Source organism: Pipistrellus kuhlii, unplaced genomic scaffold, assembly GCF_014108245.1.
Source record: "Pipistrellus kuhlii isolate mPipKuh1 unplaced genomic scaffold, mPipKuh1.p scaffold_m20_p_4, whole genome shotgun sequence".
Classification (NCBI taxonomy): domain Eukaryota; kingdom Metazoa; phylum Chordata; class Mammalia; order Chiroptera; family Vespertilionidae; genus Pipistrellus; species Pipistrellus kuhlii.
Genome location: NW_023425540.1, coordinates 7,089,530 through 7,113,681, shown reverse-complemented (window position 1 = coordinate 7,113,681; position 24,152 = coordinate 7,089,530). Strand labels below are relative to the sequence as shown.

At 46.4% G+C, this 24,152-nt stretch overlaps 1 protein-coding gene and 1 long non-coding RNA gene across 2 annotated transcripts; both read right to left on the bottom strand.

Annotated features, from left to right (window-relative positions):
- Positions 1-157: 157 nt before the first annotated feature.
- On the bottom strand, positions 158-24,152 carry LOC123651233. The gene is made up of 2 exons (XR_006739792.1): positions 24,105-24,152; positions 158-356 (listed from the first exon to the last, which is right to left on the bottom strand). It is a non-coding gene; the product is annotated as an uncharacterized LOC123651233 (long non-coding RNA).
- On the bottom strand, positions 5,349-16,940 carry PTGER4 (prostaglandin E receptor 4). The gene is made up of 3 exons (XM_036411171.2): positions 16,470-16,940; positions 15,081-16,009; positions 5,349-7,306 (listed from the first exon to the last, which is right to left on the bottom strand). The coding sequence occupies exons 2-3, from the start codon at positions 15,975-15,977 to the stop codon at positions 6,722-6,724; spliced, it is 1,482 nt and encodes a 493-aa protein (XP_036267064.1). The 5' UTR covers positions 15,978-16,009; positions 16,470-16,940; the 3' UTR covers positions 5,349-6,721.

Genomic DNA, 24,152 nt, shown 5'->3' with positions numbered 1-24,152 from the left:
AGAGCTGCTGGCCCTGTTACTTCTGACCCTCAGGAAGCTTTGTTGGTGTGACATTACTTTTATCCTTGTTGGAGATGAAAGTAAGTAACTCTGTTTGAAGAAATCTTCTGTTGGAACATTTGTTAGATGCATGTAAGTATTGGTTTCTATTTTTCTGAGATGACTTAAGGTTTTCTTTTAGTAGAATGTTTACCTCTATTTTTTTTTTTTCAGAGTCTGAGAAGTCAGCATTTGCCTTAAAAGGTATTACATTTCCTCCCAAAGTTATATTAGAAATTTATCCCTGGTTGGAGAAGTTAATTTTAGAATGATCCAGAAAACAAATATAAATTATATTTTATTTTATGAAAAATATTCTAAAAGGGTGGGTAGTTGGGTGTCTAGAGAAGTTGGTATATTGTTTTGTGTTAATGAGTATTTGTTTATATATAATCTGTTAGTAGTTATTTTTCCTGTATTTTATTTTCTGTATTTTAAATATTTGCCTGTTTTGTGTTGGCTTTTGAAAAACGGGTTTTTTTTCCTTCTTTCTTATGTGAAAATGAAATATGTAAAGCACTTTGTATGTTAGTTCACATATGAAGCACTTGATAAATGCTAGCCTTTTCTATTTATGAAGAGCTCGAATTGGTTTGGAGATATAACCTCAGTTGCTTCTGATTTTAAGAAAGTAGGAGAACTTCTTTGTGATTTTTTTCTTTATCTGAAAGTGAGGAGGCACTGCTTTGGATAGTATAGGACAGATGGTCATCAATTGGGGGTCGTTCCTGGTGTAAGGTCTATGCCTCGACCCCAAAAGAGGCAAGACCCCCCCCCAGGTCGGGGTGCAGGTTGCCACTAGGTGCTGCTGAAGAATCCCTTGTTCCCTTTGAGTTGGCATCTGTAGGCCAGGTTCGTCTCCTTCTCACCCAGATACGGGACGTAAGATGGTTTACACACGGGCTGGAGGAGGAAAAGAAATCTGACTTATGGAGAGGAAAGGCAGCTCTTTTCTCCAGGCCCCAGAACATGCTGAGCTAACACTCCTCCGTGCATGAGGAGAAAATGGCAGCCATTTCTTATAGGGAGGTGAATACTGAGATACTGACACTTACTAAACTGACAGGAGAAAAAGGATTGATGTTCATGGTAAAACCAAAGATGTTTAATATACTTCCTGAAACAACACTGCACATTAAAGGCATATGGAATACAATTTGTATTTTTCTTGGTGGAAAATTATATAGCATAGACACCCATTAGTCAAAACACTATACATCCAGACCATGCCTGCTAATTTGAGAATCATGTATTATTCTCTAGACCCGTGGTTCTCAACCTTCCTAATACAGCTCCTCATGTTCTGGTGACCCCCAACCATAAAAGTATTTTCGTTGCTACTTCGAACTGTAATTTTTGCTACTGTTTTGAATCATAATGTAAATATCTGTGTTTTCCGAAGGTCTCAGGCGACCCTGCTAGCGGTTCTCAACTGCTGCTCTAGACAATAGGTTCTTGTCTTGTTATTCATCTGAAATCTAAGAAATGCTACATAAACATTGAAAAGTCATGTAATGTATAGATCACAGAACCTAAATCTATTGCAGTTGGGGTCTGTGTACAATATTTTATGGTAGTTTTAAGTTGTCATATGGCAAAACCGTAATGAAGACTTACATCAAAAAGGTTTGTCTCAGAAAGCTGGAGGTTCTATGATTATAACTTGCCAGTACAGCCTTTTTAGTTTTAAAATAAAGTTATGCTTTATGTCATGATGTCAGAAGCTAGTTTCATTGCCTTTCCGCAGTAGGAAAACGGTCAGCCATTTCTTAATTTCAAGCTTCATGAGTCAGAAGCCCTTCCGAATGGACTCTGGACTTTTATTTCATGACATAATGTATCTAAATGAGTTGTAGGTTGACATAAGAACCACAGTTTCATAATTATCTTCAAATCAATGATAATATTAAATGGTTTTTTTCTGAGAGATTATTAAACTGGTAGTGGATTATTTTGTAATTGATGGCATTTTAGGATTGAAAGGGAATGTGTTTTTTTTTAAACATCGATATAGAAAGGAGGCGAACTTCTTTTACCAAAGGAAATTGAAATGTGCCGCTTCAGTCATTTGCAATTCAGGAGGCCCACTTGAATGGAGAAGGGCAGCCCTGTAGCTGGCCCGCCATGAACCGTGCCTAAATGTGTGCTGTGTGTGAACTTCACCTGTCGTGTGTGCCCAGGTGGAAGGAAGGCTGAGAAACGTTGGCCTTCACTTTGTTGGGAGGCAGAGGGTAGAGATGGCTTCTTTGCACATCTATTAGCCAAGGAATCCTGATCTCTCTCTTCCCTTTTCCTTCCCACCCCTTCAGGTAGAGGGAGTTTAGAATAAGTAACTGGACATTAAAGCTCCTTTCCTTCATTTGGATTCATCTTGCCTACAGAGAGCCAAACTTAACAGTGTGTAAGCTTGGCAGTGAAGGCTCTCTGCCTCTGTGGCTGGGCAGGACTGCTCACACTGGGTGAGTAGGTCTCTAATTCTGGGTTTGCTATTAGCTGGCCGTCGTTGGCATGAATCTAAATTGCATCCTTTAACCTAGACTTTAACAGTAATACATCCGACATACTGGTTCTCCACCTGCCTGACTTTTTTTTGTCTCTCAGATGTTTCAGAAGTCAGGAGGAGGAATGGGTACTATATGCCTCCTTCTAACCCTCAACAAAAAATGTCAAATTACAGTGGGGAGGGTTAGGGAGATCTGGGGGAGATAAGAGGTCAACCGAAGGACTTGTATGCATGCATATAAGTATAACCAATGGACACAAAACTCTGGGGAGGGAGGGCATGCATGGGAGTGGGGGGGGGGGCAATGGTAAGATATGTACACATAATTTAATAAATAAATTTAAAAAATAAATCTGAGGAAGAAAAAAAATGAGTGTAGGTTATATTTCAAAGTAAGCACGCGACAAAAACCAAATTAGAAATGTTTTCTAATTCTAGATTTTTTCCCCCTTTTTTTTGTAAATCATGGAAATTCTATTGAAATGGGTAATCTTAATTACAAGGTAGCATGTACGTATTTTCCGGCATATAAGACGACCCCCTAATTTTACAGTTAAAACATAGGTTTAGGCCTATATTCACTGTATAAGACTACCCCCCACTTCAAAGAAAAGACTTATTTTGCCTTCAAGATCTGCAGGTAATTTTTGTGCAATTTTGGTCTTTTGCCCCCGATTTTCGGTTGACTGTTTTTCGTTTCAAAGGTCATCTTATACACCGGAAAATATGGTAAACGTTTGTTCAGGATATTTAAAAGGTCTATTGACTTTTAATTGTGATAGACCACAATGTTAACTCTAGTTTTAATTGGAAAGAAAGAATGTGAGACGAACTATGATATCCTCTGTGAACGTGGTCAACTTTCTTACATATAATACAACACATCCATTATAAATTTACATAGGAGGAGTTTAGACATGTGAATGCCTATGCAATCACCATTACCATCAAGATACAGAATATTTCCATTGCCCACACAGTTCTCTTAGGCGCATTTGCAGTCATTCTCTTCCACCCCAACATCCAGTACTGTTATGCTCCCTGTGACTATAAATTAGATTGAATTTTTCTAGAATTTCAAATACAATATGTACTTTGTGTCTGACATTTTTTGCTCAGTATAATACTTTTGTGATCTATCTATGTTACTGTGCATGTCTGTAATATGTTCCTTTCTATTGCTGAGTATTATTCTGTTGTACGGATATAACACAATTTGTAGCTTTTCATATTGTTGATGGACATCTAGGTTGTTGATGAACATCTTGAGTTTTGATCTGTTATGAATAAAGCTGCTATGTATATGTGTTACAAGATGGTGTGTGGGTATATGTTTTCACTTCTCTTGGGTAACTACTTGGTGGTGGAATTGCTGAGTTTTAGGGTAAGTATGTATGTGTCTGTAGAGGAAATGGTGACATTTTCTGGTTTTCTTTTGTATCAGCAGTGTATTGAGAAGTTTCAGTTACTCCATCTCCTTGTCAGTACTTGGTATTGCCATTGCTTTCCATTTGAGGAACTTAGTGGATGTGCAGTGTCTCTCATTGTGGTTTTAATACACATTTCCCTGGTTATGTTGGGCATCTTTTCATTTGTGTATTTGACATTTGCATCTTCTTTTTGGGAAGCACCTGTGCACATCTCTTCCCTAGTTTTTATTTGGGTTATCTTTATATTGAGCTGTAAGAAATCTTTTTCTGTATTCTGGATAAAAATCCTTTATGAGATCTATGGATTGTAAATATTTTGTCCCTATCAGTGGCTTGCCTTTTTGTTTTCTTAATGTCTTATGAAGAGCAGAAGTTTTAGATTTTGATGGAGTCCAGTTTTCATCTTTTTTTTTTTTTTTTTTTTATGGTTATAGTTTCTGTGGGCTGAGAAATCTGCTTATGTACTTCAAAGTCAGAAAGTATTTCTATTTTCTGCTAGAAGTGTTATATTTTTAGCTTTTATAGTTAGGTCTGTGATCCATTTCAAGTTAATTGTAGGTATGGTTGGAGGTAAAGGTTGAGTTTTTGTTTTGTTTTTATACCCAGTTATTCAAGCACTATTCATTGAAGAACTCCAACTTTGTTGAAAATCAGTACACCATGTACTGAAGGTTTGTCTGAGCTCTGTATTCTGTTACACTGATGTACACTGGGTGGCCAGGTTATTATGTTCAGATATATATATTGTAATATATATATATATATACACACACACACACACACACACACACACTCAATATATATATATATTAGAGGCCCAGTGCATGAATTTGTGCATGGGTGGGGTCTGGCCAACCTGGCCAGGGGGAGGGAACATGGGCGGTTGATCAAACTCTTGGTCGAGGGGACAATTTGCAGATTAGCCTTTTATTATATAGGATATACATTGAGTGGCCAGATTATTATGTGTTCAGAAATCATAATAATTGGCCACTCAGTGTATATGTCTATTCTTAGGCCAGTAACACACTGTCTTGATTACTAGCTTCAAAATTGTAGCCTTAAAAAAAAAATCAGTCCCCCCCCCCCCCCCCCCCCAATATTGTCCCATATCCTCATTTTGTTTAATTTTGTTCATTAGGTACCACATATTAGTGAGATCACATGGTATTTTTCTTTCTCTGACTGGCTTATTTCACTTAGCATAATACACTCCAGGCCCATCTATGTGGTCCCAAAGTGTAAGATTTCCTTCTTTTCTGCAGCTGTGTAATATTCCATTGTGAAAATGTACCACAGCCTTTTTATCCAGTTATCTGCTGATGGGCACTTTTTGTCTATAAAAAAAAAAATCACACTGTTCTCTCCAAAACTGAGGAACTCAAGAGTGTATTTATTTATTATAATCTCCAAAATAATTTCAGTTGGTATAGCTGCTTCATATCACTGTCAGGCTCAGAATTTAATTACAACCAGGCAATTCACAAAAAACACTTGTAAGCAACAGAACATGCTTAATATTTCTTTGAGAAGGTTTTCTTCACATGTGTACAGCATTACAGGGCGTGACACAAAACTGTTAGAAGGTGACCTCACGTGCCCATCTGGTTAGATGATCTGGTTGGACTTCTGACATCTGTGAGAGGTTACTTTAACCAATCCTTTCACGTCGCAGAGTAAAAGTCACTATGGTGCATGCAGTCTGTCTTCCTCTTAGATTTTCAAGGATGTTCTAGATCATTCCTTAGGAGAGTAAAACTATACACAATTTTAGGGGAAAACAAGGTGCTTAGGCTTTTTACTTTTATATTGTACACTTCAACTATGAGTTGTTAACGACTTTTTAAAATTTTATGTCACATTTTTATAGTACCAGTTTGTGGGGACAGAAGTAGAAAATACTGGCCAGTATGTTAGGTTCTCCAGAAATCACAGATTTCTGGATAAATATGTGTAGCCAGCACTAAACATTTCTCACCATGAAGTACACATAGGTCAGGAAGGAACTTTAATAGTTTGGATTGTAATTTTCATGTCTTAAAATAGTATTTTTCTTTATTCTTTTAATAGTACTTTTCCTTTAAAAAAAATCTTTCTTTTAAAATAAATCTATGTCCATTTTACAGGTATCAGTTTCACTATGAATTTTCAACACCTCAGCCTGAACTTATTTATGAAAATAAAAATCTATTGTAGCATCTATAACTTTAGCTTGTTATACTGGGGAGGCGAGGGGTTAACCATACACTTATACCTTGTATTAACAATAAACCTTCTCACAGAGAAGAAAATACTTTAAATACCTCAAATCATATTTACAACGATAAAATTCACATTTCATGCTTTAGTGAGACACTTCAATCATCCCTAAGGTAGACAGTCCTCCTAGTTCATGGACCGCAGCCCTTCCTGCCCCGCCTGCTGTGTGCAGGTGTAATGCTCCGCTCCTCATGTTCTGAAAAGACCAAAAACTTGGCTGTCTTCTGTGAAGCAGGGCACTGAGGGTGGATCTCAATCAGGTTCTGACCCTAACCCACCCCTACAAGTGGGGACCAAGGAGTTTAGGCCTCAGGAGCCATGGGAGTCGGCTTGATTGATTGAAAGGTGCTCAAAACCCAGATGCTCCTCTTGGGAGTCCCGGGACAGAAACAGCCCTTCCGAGCCCAGCCCAGCAAATGCTTCACCGCGCATCAGTTGCACAGGGTTTTGTGAGCTTCCAGACACAGGGCTGTGCTCCTTCCCTCAGCTCCTATATGCACTTCTCAGATAAGTTCAGTGTCTCATTGGGGAATGTGACCTGCAGGGAGCTGGCCTTGGGGGCGGGCCCAGCACCGCCCCCAACCTCGTCCACCAGTAAGACGCTCTCGGAGTCCTGGCCCTGCGAGGAGTCCGAGGTCTCTGATATCCGCAAAGTCCTCAGGGAGGTGGTGTCTGCTTGGGGCAGGCTCATGCCGGGCACCCCCGGCAGCAGGTTCCTGCCCGCCAGGCCTGTGTCGCCGGGGTCTGGCATGTACAGGAGAGTCTGGGACGTGCTGCTGATCTCCTTCAGCTCCCGGGACAGGAAGGAGCGCGAGTGGCCGGACAGGGCGGAGGATGTCCGTCTGCTGTCTGAGCAGTGCTGCCCCGAGGTGTCCCTGCCGGACCCGCCGATGCGGCAGAAGAGGCATTTGATCTTCTCCATGGCTTTGCTGAGCACTGTCTTCCGCAGGAGGATGTAGATCCAGGGGTCCAGGATGGGGTTCACAGAGGCGATGCGGATGGCCTGCAGGTCTGGGTTTTTGCTGACCTCTTGCACTAAGGTCGGCTGATACAACTGGTTGATGAACACTCGCACCTGCACAAACGAGATGGCTACGATCAGATTTTGGTTTTGCTCAACCGGGGAAATGTTTGCTGCAGTGTTTAATTTAGCAACATTAGGTAGCTGGCCTCTTTTCTGGTAACAAGTGCCAAAGAAAGAGCAGCATAAGCGTCAGAAAAACCACTCGCTGTGCAATTACAGTTATGTTTCGAGTTAGTGTAACTTTAAGTATGTTTGTAGCATGCCTTTCCTAGATCAAAGATGTCCTATAAGAATGCAATATGTGAACAGGGAACAGTGCATAAAGTTTCCTTGAAAAGCATTTTATTAACTTCATTTCTGAGTGCTTTTAAGGTTTGGTAATTCTATGAAGTATGTTTTTTAAAATTTTATTTATTGGTTTTAGAGAAGCAGAGAAGGTAGAGAGTGTGTGTATGTGTGTGCGTGGGAGAGAGATGTTCGTTGTTCCACTTATTTATGCATTCATTGGTTGACTTCTGCATGTGCCCTGACAGGACTGAACCTGAAACTTTAGGATCCCACATCCTTGGTTATTGGGAAGATGCTCGAATCAACTGAGCCACCTGGCCAGGGCAGGAATGTATATTTTCCTCCAATAGCCTTTTATTTTCCTTATTCCAGCTGCCATTTATATTTAAGTGAAACTCATTTTGTAAGTCAACTCACCATCTCTTCATCACAGACAAGCCCAGAGATCCCTTTAGTTTAGAGTCTAGAAAGAACACTGTAATGGTTGAGCCAGTGTCCCAATCTGCTGTCATCCAGAATGACCAGAGAGGTTCTTATTTTTTTCAGAGGTTTTTCTTGTTTTCAGTCCTAATAAACTCTTCCTCTAAAAACCCGTTCCAGTCTTTCCCTACTGCATTTCTCACCTGGATTATTGTGTCAGCCACGAAACTAGAGTTCCCACCGCCAAAAGCTCTCCTCTCCGTTTCATCCTCCAAACTGCCACCAGAAGATTATTTCTGAAATGCAGAGCTGATCATGCTACTCAGCTCCCTGCTGCTTTCCAACTCTTTTTTTTTTTTTTTTTTTTAATATATTGATTTTTTTACAGAGAGGACGGGGGAGAGACAGAGAGCCAGAAACGTCGATGAGAGAGAAACATCGACCAGCTGCCTCCTGCAACACCCCCCCTGGGGATATGCCCGCAATCAACGTACATGCCCCTGACCGGAATCGAACCCGGGACCCTTCAGTCAGCAGACCGACGCTCTACCACTGAGCCAAAACGGCTTCAGCTGCTTTCCAACTCTTGTTTTGCTCTACAACTCTGCTCAATGACCCCGCCCCGAATGCCAATCAGAATCCTGCCTTTGTGCCTGCCCAGCGTTGGAGCTGGTAAGTAGCCAAGAGCTAAAAGAACACTCTGGACACATCAGGAGGGGTGACAGGTCATTCTAGTGCGGACTGAGCTGTTTAAGGGGAGAAGCACGCGGGCCAGCCCACATACTCTCAGGCCAGGTCTGGCTTAAGTGAAAGGAACACAAGGAGACCCTAACAACCTGCCTGCTATTTTGGAGTCTTATTTTTGGCAGTTAGAAAACTTTGCTCTTACTATAACCATTTATTTACTCACTTTTTTGGGGGTAATTTTAATTCCAGGATGTAAAGTTCTTTCTGATAAAGGACACAGTCTTATGGGACAAAGCCACTTGGTTTCTTCCCACCACAGTTTATTGAGGTTCTCAGCTGTGTCTGGACACAGATTCACCCCCCTTACATCTACGGGCCTTTTCTCGGATGAAATGTTGCTGAGATCTAGAGGTTTTGAGGAAGTTATCTAGGTCCCTACTCTGTTGGTGGCCAACTCTGGTTTGGGCCCCATGTCTCCAGATGACTGACCTCCATGTTGCTTTTCCTGTTCTACCAGGCTGGCTGGCTTTCTGTCTTAACAATTATTCCCAGCAATGGAGCTATTGCTAAAAAGAATGAGGTTTACATTTTACTCATATCATACACTATTGTTCCTAAAAAGAAAAGAAATGATGGATTAAATCAGGGCCGCTCTGGGTGTACAGTACACACTCCAGGAAAAAGCAAGACCTGTGGCGGGTTTATAGAACTTGAGACTCGCAGCCTCTAGGTGGCAGTGTTGTTCCACTTGGGACTTTTGGTCCCACAGAACATTCCTAGGAAGTATTTTGCCCCGCCAACTCTCAAGACTTCAGAGCAGAATTTTGGTGAAGTCTGCATTTAGCATTTCTGATATTTTTAACATTTCGACGTTTTGTTTCTAGTTGCTTCTCCCACTACAACCTCAAAGAAACCATGGTTACTAATGAAAGGCGGTTTAAATGGATATAGGAGGAATGACAGTTTTGACTACTGTAGGAGAAATGAAAGGAAGCTCTATTATTTATTTTAATAGGAGAAATGCACATTTATTATTTTTATATGCACAAGCATTCATTAAAAAGTAAAAGAAGCTTATATATCCTTTTTAACAAAGAAAAGAGGGTTTGGGGAGGTCAGTGCGGGGCAGGGGATATATGGGGGACTAATGGAAGAGAAGAGGCTTTTTAAGGAAGGTTTATGCAGGCTCATCTTGGTGTGGCTCTGTCTGGCTCTGTCTCCCGTGATAAGGGTCACTCTGCTCACCCTGGGCCTAGGAGGGAGGGGGAATCTATGCCACCTTCACCAAGGGAAATTCATGCCATGCTTTTAGTTAGATAAGGGCAGGAAACTAAGGAAGCCCAATTTTAGAGTTCCATTGGGGGGTGGGGAAGCTTACAGTTAACACAAGGCACTGAACTTGGTCCTTTAACATTGTTTCAGTAAGGGGGAGCTGCCAGAGTGGGGAAAAATAAGTAGAAAAAGCAAAATGCCAAATTCAGGTAAGAATATTCTCAAAAGTCGGTTATTATTTTAGAAGACAAAGGAGTTTGCCTTTGCAACATGCTCTCAATGAGACTGACTTGAAGTACAAAAAAAAAAAATAAACACACAAACTCCATGCATTTCATGACACTTGAAAATTACAGCAATGTCTGCCTCACTTTTAAGGCTGCTACTTGATTTGATCTTCCCAAAGGGGGCAACCCCAAATTAAGATGGGAATCTCCACAGCAATGTCATGTGGGTAGGTAGATGAAAGCACTTTTCTGGAATTTTCTCTCATCAGGCCATATATGTAATACAAATAAACATGTCCAGGCAGTGTTCAGTGTTGGAAGAGTGTGCTGCTGATAAAAACAGAACCTCTGAGTCAGGAGGGAAAAACACCATAAAAAAAATTCACCGATTACAAACATACATAATCTCTTGCAACTTTACAAGTTAGCCTGTTTTTTATGTAACTGCAGATTTGCGCATGTAGTTTATTGTTAGTATTGGCATGCGTTACAATATTCTCAACTTCTTGAACATGACTACAGTTTAGGGTGAAGAAGAAAATATGACACATGCAATGGAATTTGTGACTACAGCAAAGTTATGAGGAGGCTGTTTGCTATAGAGGTCAATGCCTGAGCATTGGAATCAAGCAAACCTCTATTCTGGCTCTGTTCCTTCTAATTTATGTACAATTTATGAAAGCACTTAGTAAAAATGGCTAACAGTCCAGCTGGTGTGGCTCAGTGATTGACCATTGACCCACAAACCAGGTGAACACCAGTTCAATTCCTGGTCAGGGCACATGCCCGGGTTCTAGGCTCAATCCCTAGTTGGGGGCAAGCAGGAGGCAGCTGATGGATGTTTCTCATTGATATTTCTATCTCTCTTATCCTCCTTTCTTCTCTAAATCAATAAAAAATATTAAAAATGGCTAACATATATCTGTTGGCTCTTCTCACTCTTTTGGTAGCTCATATGTAGAAGCTTGGCCACTGTGGAATCTATCAGTAATTTGAAAACTGCAGCTTAGATGTAGCTTTTGGTACAGTAATGACACTGTATCAAAAACATGTACTTCCTGTTTAAGAAGAACCTGCTGGCAAGGGATGTCTAATTGAAAAAGAAAGCTCCGGTCTTGATGGAACCGACTGTTAGTCATCAATTGTCAAGGTAGAAATGCTTCCCAATAAAGGAGGAGCTCCCGTAGGGGGACCTGTGCATGTGCCTTGCTTGTTTGTGCCAGGCACATGGAAGGAATGTCGTGTGTGCTCAGCCATCTTGCCCTGTGAAGAGCCCCTGATGGATACAGCCGTTAGAGAAATCATCACCTTTTCTGTTTCTAGTGACAAAACCCCACTTTACATAAAGAATAGTGAGAAGAGTTCCTGCCTGGGTGGCTGGAGCTCAGTTCCCCTCCCTCTGGGTCACTGACTGGCCACAGCCTGCCTGCAGGCAGATTGCTTACTCCTTCAGGCAGGCTCTACACTGACTATTTCCGCAGGAGCCACTCCTGCTCTGGGCAAACTAAATCTTGTAGATGTTCAATTAAAAACGGCCTGGGCAGGCAGCACCGTGTGGTGGGGAGAGCATGAGACGAGGACTCGCCCACCACCACCCAGTTAGCTGGGTAATAATGCAAATTCCAAGTCTGTGGTTGAGGAAACAGGTGCAGAGAGAGTGAACATGTTGGCTAGCCCTGAATTCTCAAAGCTTTTGTCAACGAGATGCCAGATGCAGAAATATTTTTGTTACTCTGCAGACTTCAAGATACAAGTCCTGGGTCTGCAATGTGAGGCTATAACTAAACAACTGCTTTTAGGACTTGCTATTAGAAAAACAAAAACAAAACATAGCTCAATTTTTTTTGAAAAAAAAAAAAAAAGCACACAAACACACACGCACACACACACACAAAACACACACAACAACCCTAAATTCCTTCAGTTTCTGCTGTAACTATACCCAAATCTATGGCTTTTTTGGACCAAGAGATGGGAATTCTACTCAAGTGAAATCCCAGTAGGTGTTTTATGACTCTACTTCCTGTTTGCCTAAGGGAAGCAAGTGTATCTCTCTATGTAGTTCCCATCTGCCCAGATAATCAGAAACACTCACAGGACACTTTTCCTACAGACCTAAGTTTCAGGCAGAAGATGAGCCAAATTGGCCATGCCACCCCTAACAGATGAACACTTATTACTTCAGAGTAAGAAGAACATACAAGGAACCGTAAATAAACATGCAGTGCCCGTGTGGGGAAGATGCCTCTCCCGATCCTATGGTGTCACTGTTTAGTTCTGAGGCAGAGATTGGATTGTAACTGTTACTTTAAGGGCAAACTTAGGCACTGGGGTTAACCCAGCTGCGCATTCACACTGGACCCTAGGAGGCTGTCTTGCTTGCATATTTCTAAGGAATACAATCCCTTTTACTCCTCTTTCACATCTTCAGCTTCTCCTGTGTTTCAAAAAGCCAGAGAGGCTGGTTGACAAAAAGCATCTTCTCACTCTACCTTGTCATTAATGTCCCTTGGAGGTGCACTCACACCTGCAGGTGGCTGATTGTGACTCAGGAAAACCTCCCAAGTTCAGCACACTTCCTCATTGCCACAACTAACATCCCCACCTCCCTCACATTCCCAACCCGAGCTCCACTTGGGAGCCACACTTCTGTTGGATAACAAATTAATATTTACTTTGCATCCTGGACTCTGTATCAACCGCCTTCTGAGAGCTACCTGGCTGCTGCTTCCCTTTCCCCCAAAACTTGGCTTTTCAGCGGCTGTGCCAAGCTCCCTGTAATTCCAAGCAAACTGTGTGAGTGCTAAGAGCCTTTCCAGAGCTTTTCAGTGTTTTTTTGTTTGTTTGTTTTTTGTCTTTTTTTTGAGGGGTTTGGTTTTTCCTCAAATAGGATTAGCAACTTGATAAAGTTAAAAAGATGTTTCATTTGTTTTTCTTTGCAACTGAAGATAGGTCCGGCTGCTTTAAATGTCAGAGAAACACACACATACACACACACACACAAACAAAAAAACAAACAAGAAAGTTGCAAACAGAAGCCAAAGAAGACTAGCTGTGGATAAGTTTCCCTTTGAATTCTTCCAATAATTGAAAGCTGTGGATGGGTGGGCGGGCAGTATGCATGTCATCTTTGAGTATCATTAATTTACAATTAAACTGTGAAATTCGATTTTCAGAGTGAAATTAATACCTACTCCCCCTTAATGACTTTCTATAGAGTGGACAGGATTCATCACCTAAAATGTGGTTAATTTGCAAACCACGAGTAGAGTGCCTGTAATTTCTTGCCTCTGGCCTCTCCAGTAGTTTCAAAGGTTTTGTAATAAACCACCCTGCACCTCAGGGCCGCGTCTGCGCCTTCAGCTGGAGGGAAGCACTCCACCTGTGACTGCAGCCATCAGTGGCTTGACAGGCTCGCCCCAACCACAGCACAGTTACAGAGTAAAGTACGCCCAGGCTCTAGCGCTCTGTTCCTGCCTGTGGGTCCTCTAAGAGCCCAGCTCAGGGAAGGTTCTGCAAAACATCAGGCAGAGGCGCGGGAGGGGGCCCCAGCCAGAGCTGCGCGGCTCCTCCCAAACCTCCCTTTCCTCCGAGTGGCCACTGCGCACACTGAAATACATTTATGTGGCTCAAGCGAGACTTAACTCCCTGTTATGTCGGGTCCTGGAATGGTTGACAGGCCCCTTTGGCCAATGATATTTACTTCTGTTTATACAAACTGGCAAGGAGCTACTACTGTGCGCTGGCTCTCCGCCGCCTCCGAGTTCCTTCCATCTACAGTCACTTTTATGAGAGAGAGACCATTTTACATTCAATATTCCCGGGCAGTTTTAGGAAGGGCAGAAAGGAATAATACATTTATTTGCTCTTGCTCCCAATCAGCATAGGAAAGAGAAGTCATCTCCTCCTGAGTTTTCGGCATTAAGTGTTTTGAGAGAGGAGAGAACTCAGAAGCGGTTGCTTTTAAGGGGAGCGCTAGGTGAAGCATGTGTCTGCCCACGGGTTTCCGGCGCATTCCACTTTAAGGGCACACAAAGTAGAGGAGAGCTAGGTAGGGTTTCAACATTTCTGCTAATAACATTTTAAAAGTTAACCCTGAGGCCATTTTAAAGAAGGCGATGCCCTAAAAACGAAGCTTGTAGAAACACACACACACTGGCAGGAAGGCCAACATGAGAAGCGTCTGGGAGGGCAGGGCTCGGGGTCCCCAGCTGCGAAGTGGGGGCCCCCAGTACACAAGCACCTTTTCCCTAAGCTGGTCCCGCACCTCTCCCAGTGGTTGAGAATTCAGACCCAGCACCCATGGCCCTCAGCCTGCCCGTAAGAACCCTGCTTTCCTGGCCGGAGAGAACACCAGACACAGCCCGTGCGGCACCTGTCCCCACGGGCACCCAGATGCCCCCCAGGCCCTGCGGGTAGAGCGCTCTCCATTAGTGCAAGCAAGCCACTTCCCTGTCACCTGAGCGAGTTGGGTTACACCAAAAGGCATTCGCATTCCAGCCCTGAAATCCTACAAGCCCCCCCCCCCCCCCAAATCCTACCCAAACCAACGCCCCCTCAATCCCACTGCTGTAAGGAACGGTGCGCCCCCGGGGTTCGGGTTCTGCTGTTCTCAGTCTCACCCCACAGCGGTTTCCCCTCCGCGTCTGGCTGAGAGGCGGGGGTTCCGGGAAGGCTGGAAGCCAATGTCAGGCAGCTGCGGGTAGGGGCTGGGGTAGGGGCCGTCCCGGGGGAGAAAGCGGGCCAGGCTTTCCGGAAGCACCTGCTACAGCAGCATCTCCTTAGGGGCGCTGCGGCCCGAAGGGAGGGCGGCCGCTCTGAGAGCTGAGTGCGGGGTCCCAGCCCGACCTGGAGGGGCCCTGTCTGCAGCCCGGGAGGGAGAGGAGGGGGTGGGAGGGCAGAAGGGAGGGAGGCGGACCCGGGAGACTCACCACGAGCGGGATGGAGCAGATGAGCACCACCAGCGAGGTGGCGATGAGCAGGATGACCATCTGGATCTCGGCGCCCGCGATGCGGCGGAAGCTGCGGCGGCGGCGGACGTCGTGGAGGCGCGGCAGGGCGGGCGAGGCGGCGGCCGGGGACCCCCGGCGGGCGGCGGAGGCCGAGGCGGCGGAGGAGGAGGAGGCGAAGGCGAAGGCGCCCACCGCGTGGTGCTGCTCGGCGCCCAGCGAGGTGCGGCGCACGAACTGGCGGTGCATGCGGAGCAGCGCGCCGCACACCAGCACGTTGCAGAGCACGGTGGCGAGGATGAGGAAGGAGCTGAAGCCGGCGTACATGTAGGAGAAGGCGGCGTGCGCCGTCACGTTGGTGGTCCAGTCGATGAAGCACCAGGTGTCCGGGTACTGCAGGCGCGAGCTGCCCAGGCCCATGCCGGGCAGCGCGCAGAAGAGCACGTTGGACGCGTAGACGGCGAGCAGCGTGAGGCCGGCCAGCCGCTGGTCCACGTAGTGGCTGTAGAAGTACGCGTGGTTGATGGCCAGGTAGCGCTCGATGCTCATGGCGCAGATGATGCTGAGGCCCGACAGGCCGAAGAAGAGCAGGATGAAGGTGCTGTACTCGCACAGCGCCGCGCCGCCCGGCCACTCGCCCCGCACGTACGTGGCGATGGTCACCGGGCTCACCAGCAGCGTGCCCAGCAGGTCGGTGACGGCCAGCCCGCACACCAGCGTGTAGAAGGTGGTCTCCTTCTGCTCCTTGCGCGACTTGCACAGCACCACGATGGCCACCAGGTTGCCCACCACGCCGAAGATGAACATCACCGCCGGGATGGTCACCGGGCTGCTGGGGGGCCTGGCTGGGAAGGAGGCGTTGGCCGCGGGCGCGGACATGGTGGTGGCGGCCGGGAAGGGCGAGGCTGGGTCTGGGGAGGGGAGGAGAGGCCGGAGCGGTGAGATGGAAATCGCCCCCAGCAAAGGGGGGCCGATCTGCACCCCAGAAACCGAACGCAGAGGAGACGGAGGACTTGATCCCACTTTGTGGACGGTAGCCACTTGCCCACCGCGGCTCCCCACCTCTCCCGGCTCCCGAAGCGCCCCGCCGGCCGCCCCACTCCACGCGCGTTACTATGTATAAGTGGGTACAGCCATTCTCTCCGCTCCCCTCTCCCCCCCCCCCCAACTCAACTCCACTCTACCGCCAAGACGATTAAGGCCCATCTCGAGGGAAAAGCGGTTCGCTCTGAGTCCCCACCCGTTCTGAGTCGATAACATTCTCATTGAAAACTGGAAAGACACTTGGGAGAGCGCGCGCTCCCCTCGCTGGCTCCGCTCTAGGGGCTCCCGCCCCGCGCTCTCCGCCCAGTGCCCCCAACCCCGTCTCACCTGTGGGGGCCGCGGAGGTGCCCAGAGTCAAGCCTCAGATGCGCCGGACACGCCTCCAAACCCGTCCTCCGCCTCGCCCCGCGCGATGGAGAGCCTGACCCGCGCTCCCCGCTCAGAGCCGGGTCCCCGGCGGCCGCCCAGGGTCTGGAGCTGGGGTCAGGGTGGGTTCAGAGACCTGGGGAGCCGGCAGGGCCGCGGGGTGGGTCTGTGAAGCCGGCTCTGGAGTGTCGTCCCTTCGCGGATGCTCCGAGCTTGGCGGAGCCCCTGGGCGGATGGCGGCCGCGCGCAGGTGGCACGGGGCCCCCGGCCCGGCTCGGCCGCCCTCCTCCGCGGTCCCGGGCACGCGGGCGGCTACCGGGGCTGGCGGCTGCCGCTGGGGCCGAAGCTGGCTCCCTGGGGGCGGCGTGGGGTCCTCTGGGCCGGAGGCGCTGCCCTGGGGCCGCGCATCTTCTTCCTCCCGGGCCGCCGCGTCAGCCGTCTCTGCACAAACTTTTCCCGGGCGGCGAGTTCCCCCGCGGGGGCGGGGCCTCGGCGCGGGGGCGGGGCCACGGCGCGCGGCCCGGGCGCCCATTGGTCGGAGGGGCGGGCGTTGCGGGGCTCGGGCTGTGCGGTCCCCGGCGCCGCGTGGGGGCGCTGTCCGTGGGGACGCTGTCCGTGGGGCGCTGTCCGTGGGGGCACTGTCCGTGGGGACGCTGTCCGTGGGGCGCTGTCCGTGGGGGCACTGTCCGTGGGGGCGCTGTCCGTGGGGACGCTGTCCGTGGGGCGCTGTCCGTGGGGGCGCTGTCCGTGGGGCGCTGTCCGTGGGGGCACTGTCCGTGGGGGCGCTGTCCGTGGGGACGCTGTCCGTGGGGGCACTGTCCGTGGGGCGCTGTCCGTGGGGGCGCTGCCCGTGGGGGCGCTGTCCGTGGGGGCGCTGTCCGTGGGGGCGCTGTCCGTGGCTTCCCCTGGTCGCCGGGGCGGGAAGGTCGCGGAGTCAGGTTCCCGCGCCTCGGGCCGATGGTGCGGGGAGTCTGGGGAGCCGGGCGCGCTCCCGGGCACCCTAGTGGCCCCTCTGGACAGAGCATCCAGGGGACCGGGCATCCAGGGGACCGGGCATCCAGGGGGCCGGGCATCCAGGGGGCCAGCGCATCCCGGGGGCCGGCGCATCCCGGGGGCCGGCGCATCCCGGGGGCCGGCGCTGAAACCAGCATTCCGAACGCACTGCCTCCCGCTCCCGGGAGGTCGCATCCCCGCACGCAGGTCGCATCCTCCGGTCGCTGGGAGGTGCGGTCCAGGCTCTGGGACTCTCCCAGGCGCGGCCCCGGGTTGGAAGTAGGGTACGCGCCATGGCCGGCCAGGGCAGGTGGGCCCGGCTTGGGCGGGGAACCACGAGGTCCTCCTCTGGTCGTGATTGTGGTTGGTGGCAGTTCCCAGGCTGGAGGTGCGCTCCGAAGGGCAGCCCCAGGAAAAAAAAGGGGGGGGGGGCGGGGAGAGCGAGAGAGCTCCCTCAGAGCAGGTGGCAGCGCCCAGCAGCTCGGAGAGAGGTGGCCCGCCGGCGCCACGTGGGAGAGGAGAGAGCGTGGGAGGACTGCTGTCTGGCCACGGAGACCTTTACCTTTCTCCTCCCCTGGGCACTCCGCCCTGCGGGAGCGGTTAGCCTAAGCGTGGGCCTTTGCCCTGTTATATGCACCTCAGAGGCTATGCCAGGAGTCCTTGGGCAGGCTGAGGCAGGGTGAGGCAGGCATGGGAAGTCTGAGAGGAAAGGAATTCTCCAGTCATTACTTCCAAAATCAACTCTTGGAAAAGCCAACCTGCTCTACCTTGTTCTTTGGAAGTATAGTTTGATTTCTTTTACGGTGAAAACAGTTTTTCTGTATACTCATCATTCACGTCTCCCTACTTTATTTCCTAAATTCAGAACTGAAAACTAAAAAAAAAAAAAAAAAAAAAAAAAAAAAAAAAAAAAGATTGTGAAACTATGCTGTGATTATAACCGTTTCATCATTTAAAAAAAAAAAAACATAAAGTGAGACTATGTGGGCCTTCACAGAACTTAAATTCTTAGAAAAACCTCTTTCCTTGTGCCCCTTATGCATTTTAACATACTGCGTTTCCTCACAGAGTTGGTGAGTAACTCTATCCTTTTATATGATAAGCACTTACGGAGTCCTCAGGTGTTATTTTATGAATGAACAAACCTAAGGCTTTCCGGTTCTCCAGTTATTCTCAAAGGGCACAGTAACAACTGAGCAATACACACAAAGAGGGCATTTCAGGCTTCAATGTCAGGACATGAACTGTCTAGACTTACCCGGACTGCGGAAGGCACCACGTGGATGTATTCCTACAGCACCATTCTGTTTACACTATTTCCTCACGAATAGCAGGGATTCAAAACCGGAAACACTTGTTATCCAACAAAAAAATTGATGGTTATGGGTCCATTTCTGAGAGTCCTCGCTTAGTCACCGCCGTGGTCGCTTCTGCTGCCCATGCTTCCTTTGAACAGGAACTTAGCTGATTGTGTCAGCACTGAAAGTGCATCAACCCTAGAAATAGGAAACGGCACCTGCTTCCTCCATCCTTCTCTAACCACGTTGCATCGCTGCCACCCTGTCAGGTGGTTGTCAGTCAGCATGTGAAGGGGAGGTGGGAAGCCCCACCTTTCATGTTCAGCTGATAAAGCATCTTTCCATCTGAAGTTCCAAAAACTGGAAAACAGTTAAGACTGGTACATGTTAATTTTTCATGGTAGAGAATATTAAATATAAAAATGTAGGCACAAGGCAGAGATGATTACCTAGTAATCACAGATAACAGATATTACAGGTTTGTAGCATGTCATTGATAACTTGGGCTTGTTATCAATGGAGTTGTTTTTCTTTCGAGTCCTTAAAAGTTTATTTTTTACAGTAGCTTTAGGAAGATGAAAATAAATAAAAATCAAGGACTAAATAAATATAATGAGGTTTACCTGTATCCTCTGTTGGTGCATGATTCTTTAAAAAAAAATATTTTATTGATTTTTTTTTTTTTTTTTTTTTTTTTTTTTTTTTTTTACAGAGAGGAAAGGAGAGAGTTAAAAACATCAGTCAGCTACCTCCTGCACATTCCCCACTGGGGATATGCCCACAACCAAGGTACATGTCCTTAACTGGAATCAAACCCGGGACCCTTTAGTCCAGAGACCGACGCTCTATCCACTGAGCCAAACCGGTTAGGGCTGGTGCAGTTTAGCCATCAGAAGTAGAAAATGATTTGGGAAACAAATCATTCTTAATTTGAAAAACTGGAACAGTACCGTTCTATTTCCCATATACTCTGCCAGGAGCCCGCATTGCAAAATGAAGAATTGTCATGTGTAGGTGGACACTTTTTGTTACTATTTGTGTATTTTCAATGAAGAGATTTGTATTTTAGACATTGTTTTCTATCCTCCCCTGCAGTTTCTGCCTGAATCCCATTTCTCTGCACTGGGAGACCCTGGCTCAGCTCTTTAGAACTGTCTTGAATTCCTCTCTGGTTTGAACTAGTGCAAGAACGGCCTGCCTGACCAGTTCGTTCCCCATTCTGGGCTAATTATTTGAGTACTCTTTTGAGTAAACACCAGAAGGTGAGAACCCAAAAGTGAAGTCAGCCTGGGGCTGCCAACCACCTCCCCTTTGACTCGGGCGATGAATTGTCCGTGGGTCGAAGGAATGGGTAAGAAAGAGGAGACTTGCTAGGAGGAAGGCAGCAAGATAAATCAGATCTGGCCTGAGCCCCTTAGGAGGCCAGAGCTGGCCAGGTCTGAGAGCATTTCTGTAGCACTGGCATTCATGGAGCAAAGCCTGTGCAAACTGTGTTTGCTCTTGTCTTCCATGACAGGCCATGCAGATACTCAAAACAGAACGAAAAAGGCATCTGTCTGGTACAAATAACACAGTGGCCTTGGCCGCCTTCGCCTTCCCCATGCTCACCCAGGTGGTTCGGTGGATAACAAGTATGCCAGGCAGTGGCCCTGAGCATGGAAAGCGGTTCTGGGTGGCGTTTGTGGTCCTGATGGCCCCTCTCCCATGGGAGTGGTGCATGTCAAATGTGTGGTCTCCAGATAATTTTCTGAGCATGAAATTTATGCTGAGTCTAGTGCGTGGATTGGTTACACACACACATACACATACAGGTCGGTACTGGGATGGACTCCCCAACATCTTCATGTGGTGGTGAATTGCTGCTGGGGAGGCTGGTTGCGACCAAATGATTGCTTCCGGCTGCCTCCTTCTCCTCCAAGGGATGGCTTTCTTCCCTTCTATTCTTTCCCCCTTTTTGCTCCACATAAATATTTTCCCTGCCCACCCCTTGTAGATGGAGCTAATGAGCAAAGAAAGGGGATTGTCCACTGGTTGTTGCTCATTTTGGAAGATACAGTGGAGAGATAAAGCCTTACGAGTTCAGGTGTCTCATCTACAGGATGATGGACACTCTGATGATATTTCTGTTTCTTCTCATCCTCCCGCCTCCCTCCCCCACTTCCTCCCAGAATTGCTGTATATTTTAGCATTTCAGCAACCACACAGAGACTCCCTGGCTGAATCAACCACGCTACCATAATCTGTAGCTCCTTAGTCACTTTCCACAGCATTTTCACACTTGCTATGATCTTATTAGTCACCTCCTGAGGATGTTTGGCAGGTGTGATGCAGATTGTCACATTTCACCAAAGGCTGTTTCGCTTTCTTCTGGAACCTGTGGTTGGATGTTATTGCTCACACTTCTGTGGTTCCTTGTAGCCTGGTGACTGGACTCCAGCCGATGGAATAGAGGTAGAAGTGGTGTGTCCCGCGTCTAGGCCTGGTCCTTAAAGACCCTCCAATCCCCAGAGGTGCTGTCTTCCTTCTTCTGCCAACAACATCGCAAAGCTATTAGACAGCAGGTGGCTGGTCACTGAATGCCTGCATGGAGTGGGGACCTCATTCCAACCCCAGTGGCTCTCGTGGGACGATGAAGTGAGAGAGGAACAGGCCATTGAGATCCGAGTACCTTCCTGTTTCAGCAGTTAGCCTATGACTCACACAGCATGATTGGAATAATCTTTTCACTAATAACAACATAGGCATGGAAAAGCCATCTAACTTGCTCAAAGGTATGAGTAGGAAGACCTGCTGAAATGTATCCAATAGTTAGTCTGTGTGAGATGCTGTGCTGAATGCTTTTATGCATGCACTTTATATACCTAATTCTTACAACAAAGCCACAAGGAAGGTAATATTCTCATATTATAATAAACTTCAGCAAACTGAAGTTTATTATTTTTTAAAATACATTTTATTGTTTTTTTACAGAGAGGAAGGGAGAGGGATAGAGAGTTATAAACATCAATGAGAGAGAAACATCGATCAGCTGCCTCCTGCACACCCCCCACTGGGGATAGGCCTGCAACCAAGGTACATGCCCTTGACAGAATCGAACTCGAGACCTTTCAGTCCACTGAGCCAAGTCGGTCAGGGCAAAGTTTGGTAATTTTTAAAAACACAGCAGAGCCTTTGAGGATGGTGGTGCTGAGGCTCCTGCAGTAAAAATGGCTGCTGGCAGAGGCATCTTGGCCACCCTGTGCTACTGCCAGGCTTCTCATTGACTCTGTGTGACTGGCTGTCCGTCCAATAAATTCCTTTTCTGCTTAAATAGACCAAACTCAGTTTCTGTTGCTTGTGAATCATAACCCCATGTAGTACAAGGAGATTGAATGAATTACAGATCACATTGTTGACAAATGACAGGGCAGAAATTTTAATCCAGACCTGTCTGATCCCCAAATCTGTACCCCTAACTCTGTATTTCTTAACCCAACTGGAACTCCAACCATATGATCTTACACCTCTTTCTTCCTCAGTGTCATGGCCTTTGAGACAAAGACAATCTGAGTTTAAGGCCATAGTAGGTAAATTGCCATAGTGAAAAGTAGTTTTTATTAAGTTGGTTCTTTTTAAAATAATATATTTTATTTTAGAGAGGAAGGGAGAGGGAGAGAGAGATTTAAAATTAATGATTAGAGAGAATCATTGATCGGCTGCCTCCTCAACACACACACACACACACACACACACACACACACACACACACACTGGGGATTGAGCCCACAACCCAGGCATGTGGCCTGACTGGGAATCGAACTGTGACTTCTAGGTTCATGGGTCAATGCTCAACCACTGAGCCATACCTGTCAGGCTCTAAGTTGTTCTTTTGAAGTTTAAATAATATAATGAATACAAATAAAATGACATTTCCATATTAAAACAAATATTAGCCTATGATTATAATTATTATATACAATTATGACTCCAAAATTGACTTCTAATGATTGTATGATTAGTTGTTGGGCATAAATTGTTTAAGGGATGTTGTGATAAGTTGAGAATATATAACTTTTTAAAAAAATATATTTTATCGATTTTTCACACAGAGGAAGGGAGAGGGATAGAGAGCTAGAAACATCGATGAGAGAGAATCATCGACCAGCTGCCTCCTCCACACTCCCCATTGGGGATGTGCCCACAACCAATGTACATGCCCTTGACCGGAATCAAACCCGGGACCTTTCAGTCTGCAGACCGATGCTCTATCCACTGAGCCAAACCGGTTTCGGCGAGAATATATAACTTTGATAGAATTTACTTTTGCCTGGGCCTAACCCAAAACATCCAAAGACTGGTTTTGTATATAATCACAAAGAGATAATTAAGGTAATTATTCAGATAATTTAGGCAGTCCCTATCCCTGTCTTTTGATGAGAAGGAAATAATTACTTTCAATGAGATGATTTCTGTTGCCTACTGATACCGCTGCACTGCATTAGCTAATTGCTCAGGAGGACATTTAATATTGATTATGTAATCACTGTATTAATTAAAGAGATATTAGTGAATTTTACCCCAGACACAGAATTCACCTGGTTCTTTTCCAGGTGATTTTTTATTTTATTTTTGAGATATTTGTAAGAAAAACTGAGATACATTTATTTGGAAGAGATGAGTACCAATCTATCTGGAAATAAGGAGTCAATGTGATGACCATCTGCTTCCCCTTCCCCAGGACCTACTTAAAAACACCTCTACCAGTCTGGTCTGTAGCAAAACCAAAGACTGCCCTAGCTGGTTTGGCTCAGTTGATAGAGCACCAGCCTTTGGACTGAAGAGTGCAAGGTTCAAGTCAAGGGCACATACCCAGGTTGTAGGCTTGAGCCCTAGTGTGGAACATGCAGGAGGCAGCTGATCAATGATTCTCTCTCATCATTGATGTCTCTCTCTCTCTCTTTCTCTCCCTCTCTCTCTCTCTCTCTCTCTCTCTCTCCTCTTTCCTCTCTGAAATAAAAATATATTTAAAAAACAAACAAACAAACAAACAAACAAAACCAAAGACCAAAGCCACCACATCCCAATAAAAGATAAGGTAAAACCACGACTAATAATGATATATCCATCTAGCGACTCACCACCCATCACTGCACTTCTAGCAAGCAGGTGCCAAAAGCAAGAAGCAGAAAATCCATTACAATATTTCTGACATGCTTATACCCACTTAATTTAATTTTCTATTTCCTGTGAAGTAGTTTACTACTTCTGCAACTATCAAAGGGACAGATAACTTCTATGATGTGTCTTTGTGTTTTATTTTTTAAACTTCTTTTTAAAAAACATATTTTATTGATTTTTTACAGAGAGGAAGGGA

Excerpts from the sequence above, each read along its gene's own strand:
- PTGER4 (XM_036411171.2), bottom strand. The coding sequence starts at position 15,977 with ATGTCCGCGCCCGCGGCCAACGCCTCCTTCCCAGCCAGGCCCCCCAGC. Across the intron at positions 7,307-15,080 it reads TCTGCTCCATCCCGCTCGTG|GTGCGAGTGTTCATCAACCA; the intron begins GTGAGTCTCCCG and ends TCGTTTGTGCAG.